Here is an 11,339-nt window from a genome sequence, read left to right as displayed (position 1 = left end):
ATCCATCATGCTCAGACCCAGAAAAGATTTCACCAGACACTGCCCAAGTTCATTTCCCAATTACAAGAGCTAGAAGTTTTTAAACAACCCACATATCTGCAACAGCAAAAAGATAGGCAACTTATCTGCAGCCAAGGCCCACTCTTCTGATTTTACACAGAGGAAACCCAAAGAAATGCCCCAAAACATTAAGCATGGATCTGCCAATCTAAAGGCCAGGGGGTTCATGTCCACAGCATGCTGGAAAGCACCAAGCCCAGAATCCACTAGGAGTGAGCCCTCCCCTCTCCTTACCAATTCTTCATCCTCATCCTCTTCCAGTGGCCCTCCTGATACTTGAGGCTTTCGAGTTACAGCATCAAACATATTGCTCTGCTCTTCATGGAGGCTGAGAAAAGCAAGAAAAGGAGTAAAGTGGAATTATCTGACTTCAGAATGGGAGGGGCATGGATAGATGCAGTATATAAAAGCATCCGTGTACAACACAGCCACAATCCCACTCACTCCCCACCTCTTAACATTTTGGCCCTGGTTTGTATACCCCGTTTGTAAGAGATCGCTAAAAGGTAGATGGTTTTCAGCGGTGCTTGGGAGCCAAACCACAAGCAGGAAGTTCAGAGCCAAACTATACAGCTTCTGTAGTCATTTACTTGCTGCCTTAGGAGAGTTCATCAGGGAAGAAGACAGGAAGGGGTCCACAGCTTAGCTGGCACTGCTGCTGAAAGGCACATGGGCTGTAAAGCAGGGATGGGCAGAGAGCAGGGAGGGACCCACTGGTGCCTGCCTGATAAACTGGAGTTCCTGCAAAGACTGCTGAACTAGGTGGACCTTGGCTTAACTCAGCATGACCTTCACCATGAAAAGATCTTGAGTATTCACTCCTGCTTGCTAAGGGAAGGGGCCATGGCTCATTGGCAGAGCATCAGCTTAACATGCAGAAGATCCCAGGATCAATCCCTAGAATCTCCAGTTAAGGATCAGATAGTAAGTCATGACTTCTGCCTGAGACCCTGGAGAGTTGCTGCCAGTCTGAGTAGACATTAATGACTCTGATGGACCAAGAATCTGATTCAGTATAAGGCAGCTTCATGTGTTCCGTGTGTATTCCAATTTTTAAAAGTCTGCTGAACTGTGAGGATTTTAAGAAGGAAAAAAAAGGCAGATCAATCAAGACTGCAGACAGCCAACACTGTCCTACAGCATTGCCAGCAAATGGGGAGGAGGTGAAACAGATGTAACTCAAGGCAGGCATGAGCACATACACACTTCCTGAGACTGACCCAGAATCTACTTTAGAAGGGCTGGGTGGTGCCACTTCTTGCCGTGTTTCTGCTGAGCCACACTTTTCAGCTCCAGTGACGATTTCAGAATCCTGGTGTGGAACATCCAGACAACTCTCTCCTCTATTGGCGGCCAGTGTGGGTTCTTCCCCCTTGTGCTCTGTCTCATTCACTGCTGGCTTAGAAGGTTCTGGCGTTCCTGCTGCAGTGAGTGCTGAGTCTCCTGTGCCACTTTCATTCTCAGCACTTGCCTCCACCTGTTCAGAGCAACTGGAGTGTATGTCTTCCTCGTTGGCCAGGAGCTCTGGGACTTCCAGCTTTGCATTAGGCTTTGTGGTCTGATTAAAGGCTGAGGGTATTTGTCCTCTCTGTGATTCTAAGGTCTGAGCCTCAGATACAGCAGTAGCCAGGTTGCCCAGGGCTTCTTCAGGAGGGGCAGAAGGAAGATGAGCCGATGCCTCCTCTGGAGGGTCAGGGGGAAGTGAAGGCACTGAGAATGGTGGTTTGTGTGAAGAAGAGCTTCTGGGCTCCTTATCTGGACCCTCAGGGCTTGCCGTTTTCTTTTCTGCAGGGGCTGGTGCATCTTCTTCACTGCTGCTCTCTCCCCTCTCCTCATGCCTCTCCAGCAGCTGCAGTGTGACTGTCTGAAAGCAAACAGAAGGAGAAAAGAGTTACTTGTCACAGAGGCACCACTCATTGTCATCCCAAATCTACAGTCTTCTCTTTTCCATCCTTTAGCAGGATTCTTCTGTACTCCAGGATCAATCAACATAAATACATGTGTATATATTTGTATCCCCTAATGTATTGGGACTTCTGTGCAGATTGGGCAGGCTGCAAATTACCCAAATAATGTCAGGGCAATCAACATACAATACAGAAACAGATGGGTGATCGATGATCTTGGCTTTGCTTTAAAAGAAGCAAGTTTCTAGTCCTAGTGACTGTAAAATAAGCTTGAAAGTTTTTAAGCATCACTTGGTAAAAATCTCAGGAGTGACTGAGTAAAATTTGCACTGGTCGCATAGCACAGCTTCAGCAGAATCAGACAAAGGCTACATAGCTCAAGGAAAGCAGAAGTACTAATGCTGGAATCAATTCCTAACAGTAGCCGATACATGGTGGGCAATTAAGACCACCAGAAAGCATCCTAGGGCCATCCCTGCCAAGGCAATCCCAGCCCCAAAAGAGTGGTGGGTCCCAGCCAGAGGCACATGAAAGGTGAGCTCACTGCAGCAAGGGACCCAACCCTCAGGCCCATCCTTACCTTACTTGGTCTTTGTAGCAAGGGACTAAATGGGACAGGACTATCCTGCCCAGTCTCATAAGAGCATAAAAGAAGGAATGTGGGATCAGGCCAACGGCCCAGCCAGTCCAACACTGTCACACAGTGGCCAAAACTCAGGTGTCATCAGAAGGGCAAGAACTGCAGAAGCGCTTCCATTGTTGCGCCCCAAACTTCAAGAAAACAGAGCATCACTGCCCCAAACATAGTATTCCATTTGTATGCTGTGGCAATAGCCACTAATGTCCCTCTGTTCCATAAGTTTATCTAATTTCCTCTTGAAGTTGCCTGTGCTTGCAGCTGCTACCAGTTCCTGTGGCAGTGAGTTCCATGTTTTAATTACTCACTCAGAAAGGGATGGGCCCTTCCAGCCTCACTTCACCTAGCTGCTCAGGGCTGGCTAGGCAGGCACCTCCCTTTTGAGAAGCAAGGCCCATTTCCAGGGCCATTTCTTCCCCCAATCTGCTCTCATATGCTATGATTACATGGCAGCACAGAGAAAGTATAGCACTGAACTGCATGCAGAATGCAGCTTCCAAATTGTCTCAGGTTTTAAAATGAAAAAGCAAGTTCCTAGCCTCCGTGGCTGCAAATGCTTTAAAAGTGTGTGGACCATGGTTTTGCCGAAATCTCATGTCAATTTGGTGAGTCAGGAATAAACAGGGCTTCTATGTTCTTGCCCCTCTTGTAACCAGCAACACCAGAATTATGTAATACAACTCAACAACTGTATGTTATAGAATTTGTGCCACAGAATTTGGCTGCTCTTGGTACAGAATTTTACGTATCAGCTCTACCTTGATGGTGTTCATGACGATGCCTAGGACTTCTCTGCCAGTATAGGACTCCTCGAGCTCAAACTGACCCCGCAGAGACTGAAACACTCGATTCATGATCTTCTTTACCTAGAGAAAGACATGCCAGGAAATCAAAAGGCTAAGAAAAAGGTTCATTCTCTGCTAAGAGGCCATGAAGTATGTATTCAACAAAAACTTCATTTTTATAGGTGTGTCATCAAGAAAAAGAAGTACTACATCTGCATATGCGTTCCAAGTGTGTAAATTAATAAAACCTTTGTATTAACATTTTAATTGGATCACCTAATATTCATGATTGTCTTTGGTACATGCACGGCAGGGCAGGAGAAGAATGTTAGGAAGGGAGCAGAAAACTTGGGATAAAAGATGCCCCACTGAGACATAAGAAGGGACCATCAAGATGGTGCTTCTGAATTCAGAACAGCAAAAGTTTCTTAAAGGACAGCAGCACCTTTTCTGGCTAGAACAGGTAGTTCCACAGCTGTGCCCATTGTGGCAACAACATGATTGGGATAATGTTGCAAGGCTCCTCTTCTCTGAATCAGAAAGAGCACAGCAGTGTTATTATAGCATCTTCTACCACCATTTTCTGAACTTGTGGTATTGCTGCAATACTCTTTCTAGGAGGAGCTACTACCTGCCAGTCACCCAGGAGAGAAATTCCTATGCACTTCCAGTTCATGAGGTCCTCCACAGTTCTACAAAACCAGCACCTCCCACTGCACATACTCTCTGGATTCCATTCAGAACAATGCTGAACAAGGGGGGGAAACACACCTCTTCAGTGGAGTCTACAGATGAAGGCCTTCTATGATGCTTTTCAAGTTCCTGGATCTGTTCCTCATAGTGAGCCTTGAGAACGGCTACTTGGGACTGTAAGGCTAAGTACTGGAGGGGGGGGGGGAGAAGAGAAAGAATTAGGTTATACAAAAACACCAGTGTCATGCAGTGGTGGGCTTGAGGCGGAGTTCAAATGTTTGAGCTGGGTTCAAATGTTTGCTCAGCCAGAAATTTTGTGCAAGGGACTTTCTATCTTTTTAAAAATTTTAGCCTTGCTTGCCTCACAGGGTTGGATAAATCCACATAGGTGCCCTGAGCTCCTTGAAGGCAAGATGGGACAGGGTGATTTTAAGATGATCGTTTCCATTTAGGCTAGTGCCAGGAAAATGACAGAAACATGATGGTCTGGTGGAGTAGTTTTCATTTCACTATTGCCATCCCAGGACCAAAGCTTTGTGCACAGGTTTTTGGACACCTCCCCCCAAAAGGGATAATTTTGTCATGTTCTTTGGAAACCCCATTTAAATGCAGATACATCCAGGCCTGTCCCCAGTGAGTGTGAGGCAGGCAAAACAGCCAAGAGACTTGGCTTGGGGGATGGGAAGAGTTCTCCTCACCTTATTTTTCACAGGCTCAAGCTGTTCCAACTGCTCTTGCAATGAAGAGAGCTTCTCATCCTCTGAACTCTTTGTGGTTTTCAGCTGCAATAACTGGAAGTAAAGCAAGTTTGACATGTAAGCCACAGCAGCTGAGTATACTCTCATTTGCAAGTCTGCGCCCCTTTTAAAGGGTTAGAGACTTTGTATTCTGCAGGAGATTCCCCAAATACAATACAGGAGTCACACTAGTACTATCTACAATATGACCTTTTCTTTCAAAACAGATTGGACCTCTGCTCACTTGTACTTTGAGAATACAAGGTACAGACTCTGCATTTCTCCAGTCAACTAAGGGCATATGTTTGTGTGTGCTTGCATCAGCAGGTATCCTAAGAAAACGTGGAAGGCGGGATTTGGACACTGGTGGAATGAGGACCTATGGAAAGAAGCAGGGTGCCAAAGAAAGGGATGAAGTGCTGGTCAAAGAAACCTGGGGAGACTGATGATCCTGAAAGCTGCTGACGTGGGAACTGTGGGGGAGGGATGGTGGCTCAACGGTAGAGCATCTGCTTGGGAAGCAGAAGGTCCCAGGTTCAATCCCTGGCATCTCCAAAAAAGGGTCCAGGCAAATAGGTGTGAAAAGCCTCAGCTTGAGACCCTGGAGAGCCGCTGCCAGTCTGAGAAGACAATACTGACTTTGATGGACCAAAGGTCTGATTCAGTATAAGGCAGCTTCATATGTTCATATGTGACACACCTTCATTAAGCTGCGGAGGAGGAAGGTATGCACGTGAGCACACGAACACACAAAACAGGCCACTTACTTTCTCTTCCAGCTGGGACACTTTCTGCTGCTGGGCATCTCTCTGCTCACATACTTCCTGATACTGGCGGGCATGTTGTTCTTTGGCAGTGCTCATCATACGCTCACATTTGGCTTCCCACTGGGATTCCAGCTCCGCCTGCATAAGAGAAAGCTGCCCCCACCAAACACTCTTGTTAGACCTTCATATGACAATTTTCCTGTATCTTCTTTTCACCGCTGCTGCCCACTGGCTTTGGACATTGCTCTTGTGAAGGTGTATCCCCAAGCAATTCAAGGGTAGGGGCATCACCTGAGCCCAATGTTAAAAAGAAAAACTAGATGAGGTGGGAAGAATAATGGTCCCCATTGCTGTGGGACCTAGACTTCCAAAGTAAAACTGTTGCAAAGAGAGGATGAAAGACTAACTGGTTTGCTGCCACCAGGCTGATGACTACTTTCCCCTCCTGCTTCTCTGGCAAAAGTCAAGGAGGTGATTCTCTGTTGTCTATGTCCTCTCACCTGCTCAGAAGCTGCTTGGTCAGTCGATGTCCGGGCCTTTTTCAGCAGCTGCCGGAGTTTATCCAGCTCCTCCTGGTAGGATCTGCGAATCTCATCCATCTCTTCTTCAGCCTGTTCTCTCTCCAAGAGGGACTTCTTCTTCCTCTCAGCCAGGTTCTGAAATTGGGGGTGGGAAGTTACAGGTTGGACGGCAAGACTAGATTCACATACAGTGATATGCCATCTGCTTTGTACAAAGAGGATGCCAAGGTTTCATCCTTGGCACCTCCACTTATCTCAGGCAGCCAATGCTGGGCAAGATCTTTCTTAGCCTAACAATTAGAAGAGCCACTGCCAGTCAGAACATAATACTGAGCTGAACAGACCTATGGGCTTGACTTTGAAAAGGAAGTTTCATGCAGCTGACCAAGGAGCTAGACCAGTACTATAGACCGCATGTAAATGTGCCACCACATAAAAAATCCCTGCCAACCAACAATTAGCACACAAGTTTAACCAACCCTTTCCCTGTTGTGGTAGTTTTCCACCTGCAAAAAGGTACTTCGTTTTTAAATAAAGGGGAGCATTCAAAAGCAGAATGTCTTAGCAGCAATCTGACATTTGGAAACGGAAAGGAAAGGTCCCCTGTTGCAAGCACCAGTTGTTTCCAACTCTGGGGTGACGTTGCTTTCACAACGTTTTCACTGCAGACTTTTTACAGGGTGGTTTGCCATTGCCTTCCCCAGTCATCTTCACTTTCCCCCCAGCAAGCTGGGTACTCATTTTACCAACCTCGGAAGGATGGAAGGCTGAGTCAACCTCAAGCTGGCTACCTAAAAACCCAGTTTCTTCTGGGGATCAAACTCAGGTTGTGAGCAGAGCTTAGGACTGCAGTACTGCAGCTTTAACACTCTGCACCATGGGGCTCTTCTGACATTTGGAGCCACAGCCAAAGAAGTCACTTATCACTTCTGTTAACATGTTTATTTTATGTTATAAATGATGCCATTTTATTGTACTGTTTGCATTGCTTTTTTCCTTGCAATGTAAAACAGCTGAAAAGAAAATCACACATTTTCTAAAATCAGTTAAGTAGTGGAGTTCTCTCTACCACTTAATTCTGAAATACATGCACCAGGCCTCAGAGCCCTTTCCCTCAGGTCAGGGGATACAACATCAGAGAAGACTGCAGATTTATACCCTACCCTTCTATCTGCATCAGAGCAGTTTACATTCTCCTTTATCTTCTTCCCCCACAACAGACACCTTGTGAGGTAGGTGGGGCTGAGAGAGCTCTCACAGAAGCTGCCCTTTCAAGGACAACTCTTGCAAAAGCCATGGTTGACTCAAGGCCATTCCAGCAGCTGCAAGTGGAGAAGTGGGGAATCAAACCCAGTTCTGCCAGATAAGAGTCTGGACATTTAACCACTACACCAAACTGGCTCATAAAAATAGTGACCTTCTCTGCTGCCTGTTCACAGTATTCCTTGCAGGCTGGCCAGCATGCTGCATGTGAAAAGGCAAATAATCACTACTCAGATTATGCACCTTCCACTGCTCCCTACCTTTTCCAGATTCTCTTTTTCCACACGGAGGTCAGAAAGCTCTTCTTCCAGGGCTGCCAGCTTGGCATCCAGCTGCCTACGGCTTTGCTTCTCAACTTGGAATTTGCTTCGGGCATCCTCAGATGATTGCTGAAGCTCTGCAGAGGGCAGAACATAAGAGTTGGTATCAAAATGCACCCCACCCCACAATGTAGCTGTATGTTCATTCAAATAACCCATTTACAGTATGCAGTAATTCAGGAACTCTGCTTGGTTAGAATGTACACAAGTGCCTTAAGTCCCAGGGCCGAGCATGCTAATTTCTCAGCATTTATACAAGCACTTGGTTGATCTTTCAAAGGGTTTCACATATATTTTCTTGTGCTCCTGTGGCAGACCAGTATTAGCACTGTAGATGGCATGGCTGAAACCAAGGCAGAATGTTCAGCCTAAAGTCACGTAGTGAATTTGTGTCAGTGGTCAAATCTAAACCAGAGCTACAAGGCCATCGTGTTTCACCAGTTCTCTACCACAAAATGCCAGATTCTGAAACCCAAATTATTTTAGCAATTCTGAAGAGATAAATTTTTTTGCACCTGACAGAAGTGCTAATACTATGAGGTTTTATGCAAGCATCTCTCTCAGATAGTTGGTATAAAGACCGGGTATGCTTATTCTCCTATTAATTGTTATATTGGTTAACTATTCTGTATTACTCTAGTTGGTATAAAGACCTGGTATGTTTATTCTATTATTTGTTGTACTGGTTACCTATTCTTTATTACTCTGTAAATACTGATAATATGTTATATAATATGTATTGCTCATGCTACTTAAAATAATTTTTTTTAAACCTACAAAAAAAAAGTGAATTCTTTGATTGCTCATGCAGGCCAAAGAAAGGGACCTTCCGCAAATATTGAGAAGCAGTCTTTCTTATTTCATTGACTGAGAAAAAATTCTGACTCACTTTTCCGCAAACGATGTTCTCCAAGCAATGAACGTAAAAAAGAACAAATGACAGTAAGACAGTACAATCAGTTCATCTGAACAACTATGCAAAGAGATAAAAACTCACCCTCAGCTAATGGATACCTGGTAAGCTAATCAATATGGCCTGGATGAATAAATGACTCTCTTACGGCTTTCCTAACACCACCAAGGTCTCTCTCTGTCTTTTTTTTTTCTGCCATCAAGTCACTGCTGATTCCTGGTGACCCCACGGGGTTTTCAAGGCAAGAGATGTTCAGAAGTGCTTTGCCATTTGCCTCTATCCACATCATGAGGTCTTAGCTCTCAATAAAAACAACAGGAAGTTGGTTCCAAAGACTGTGGAACACCACCAAGGGTGCTTTTTTTGTAGCAGGAACTCATTGCATATTAGGCTACACCCCTCTGATGTAGCCAATCCTCCAAGAGCTTACAAGGCTCTTAATACAGGGCCTACTGTAAGTTGCAGGAGGACTGGCTACATCAGGGGTGTGTGGTCTAATATGCAAAGGAGTTCCTACTACAAAAAAAGCCCTGAGTGCTTTCACTCACACTGAACAATGGACTTTCAATCCATTTTCAATTCACGTTACAACTGGATTTCACTGTGTGAAACAGCAAAATCTGCTTGGAAATGATTATTTAAAGTGCATTATTAAATATGTGTGAAAATGTTCCAGAAGAGCCCATATGGCAGTGGCAACCAACCAAAATGGAGCCAATCATTAAGAGGCACTACCCAAAGATAATCAGCAGCAGATCTCAATCAGCATTACAGTTGACACAGCAAAAGGCAGTCTGTCAAGTTTGGCCCTCTCCTAAGTTTCTCTTACCAGCCAGCTGGGCCTGCAGCTGGTTGAGCTGTGTACCATGTCTCTCCGCCTCTTTCAGGGCAGTGTTCAACTGGGAGCGCAAATCCATCTCCTTCTTCTGGTGATCAGTTAGCTCCAGCTGAAGTCGGGAGATTTGTGCTGTGGCTGCTGCCAGTTCCTCAGCAACCTTGACCTGCCAAGTGAGAAAGCAATATCAAAGGAAAAAACTCAGGAAGGCTCCTCCAAAAAGATTCAAGAAGCAGTTTACTCAGGGGGCAGCTTCTGCAAGCAACCCAGCTGCTGGGCTAAGTTTCCATTAAGTAAACTTCAGACCAGTTCTGCTGGTGCTGACAGACCCCTGGCAAGTCTAAATGTAGGAGAGTACTCTGGGCTGGCATGGGATGCATGTAAAATTAGGGCTGTGCTGTAATCAGTAATCAGGAACACACTGAATGGAGAGCTGCCTGGGCTACATGTGAATGCAAAAGGTCCCAAATAGGCAGAATCAAGGGCTATTCTAGGTAAGAATTTTGTTTCTGGCAGCAATTTGCCAGATGACTTCATGAAGGCCACATGCAGGGCATGAACACAAAAACCTTGTTTCTACACAGCACCAAGTATTCACAAGCAGACTGCCTTTGAACATGGAGGCTACATATTATCACAGTTATAAGACATCAACAGACAGTTCATTTGCCTTGCCCTTTCTTAAAGCCATCTAATTGATTTACAACCTTTATACCCTACCTTCTCCCCCTAATGGGGACCCAATGCAACTTACATCATTCTATTTTATTCTCACAACAACCCTGTAAGGTGGGTTAAATAGAGCACATATAACTTGCCCAAGGTTACCCAGCAAGTTTCCATGGCAGAATGGCGATCCAAAAACAGGTTTCCCAGATCCCCTGTGTGTGTACTGCTGTTGTAAGATGCTCAGAGGCAATTTGCATACTACAAAAAGGCTGCTAACAGCTCTAGAATTCCTTACAGACTCAAAGTCAGCATCTTTCATAAGCACTGTGGGCACCACATGCCAAGAACAAAGCCAGCTAGGGATCTTTGTGTGAGAGTTAAAGAGGACCAGATCTCAGCAAGATAGTCAGCCTGTGTCTTGACTGTACCATTTCAGTCTACAGGTTTAAATGGAGTAAACGAATTCAGTCTACAGGATTAAATGCTTGCTCATGATGCAGGGGGTGGTTTTGCAGAAATCCCACAACAATGATTTGTTGCTAAGTGATACTCAGGCTCTTGCGTAGTGGGCAGTGTGCCAATCTGGGAGACCCAGGTTTGAGTCCCCACTCTGCCATAGAAACTCAGTGGGTGATTTTGAGCCTATCACACACACTCAGCCTATCCTACCTCACAGGGAGACGGAGAGAAATGCAACAAGGCATTCTGCCCCCACCCCCCGAGGAGAAAAGTGGGGTATAAAAGTAAATAAATAAATACTGCCAGGACTTTTTTTGTAGAAAAAAACCAGCAGTACCTCATTTGCATATTAGGGCCATACCCCCTGATGTCACCATTGTATCGTACAGGACTTTTGTTGGTCTTAAAGGTGCTACTGGCCTCAAACTTTGTTCCGCTGCTTCAGACCGACATGGCTATCCACCTAAATCTTTTTAATGTACATTTTGAACTTCTTTTTTCTTTGCAAAATTACTGGATCCTAAATGGTCTCCAAATATAATATAGCAGCATGACCTGCAAGCCTGGGCTCTCAACAGGAAAAATCAAGAGTGCAGAATTCAGGCTTTCCCCTTACCACCAATTATGATATTGTCTCTGCAGCAGGCAAGACTTGGATGGGAAAGTTTTGCTCCTGAAGTGTGTCTGTGTGTCCCAAATTGTTAGTGGTCTTGGGCTAGTCTAAATGTAGGTCAATTCTCCCTACTCTGCACCAGTATCTGGGGTGTGCCAAC

At 45.3% G+C, this 11,339-nt stretch overlaps 1 protein-coding gene across 2 annotated transcripts in view; it reads right to left on the bottom strand.

Annotated features, from left to right (window-relative positions):
* The window catches only part of FKBP15 (FKBP prolyl isomerase family member 15), a 39,402-nt gene that overhangs the window by 3,104 nt on the left and 24,959 nt on the right, over positions 1–11,339 (bottom strand). The window contains exons 20-28 of one of the 2 annotated variants that reach the window (XM_060250789.1): positions 9,433–9,604; positions 7,631–7,767; positions 6,087–6,242; positions 5,587–5,739; positions 4,781–4,873; positions 4,161–4,271; positions 3,363–3,470; positions 1,281–1,924; positions 295–388 (exon numbers count right to left, since the gene is read on the bottom strand). In XM_060250789.1, coding sequence (XP_060106772.1) covers positions 295–388; positions 1,281–1,924; positions 3,363–3,470; positions 4,161–4,271; positions 4,781–4,873; positions 5,587–5,739; positions 6,087–6,242; positions 7,631–7,767; positions 9,433–9,604 — 1,668 coding nt within the window. The remainder of the gene's footprint in view (positions 1–294; positions 389–1,280; positions 1,925–3,362; positions 3,471–4,160; positions 4,272–4,780; positions 4,874–5,586; positions 5,740–6,086; positions 6,243–7,630; positions 7,768–9,432; positions 9,605–11,339) is intronic. The other variant, XM_060250790.1, reaches the window with a different exon arrangement.

Source organism: Heteronotia binoei, chromosome 12 (genome assembly GCF_032191835.1).
Source record: "Heteronotia binoei isolate CCM8104 ecotype False Entrance Well chromosome 12, APGP_CSIRO_Hbin_v1, whole genome shotgun sequence".
Lineage (NCBI taxonomy): Eukaryota > Metazoa > Chordata > Lepidosauria > Squamata > Gekkonidae > Heteronotia > Heteronotia binoei.
Note: the sequence above shows the minus strand (reverse complement) of the source record. Positions and strands in the feature narration are given on the sequence as shown.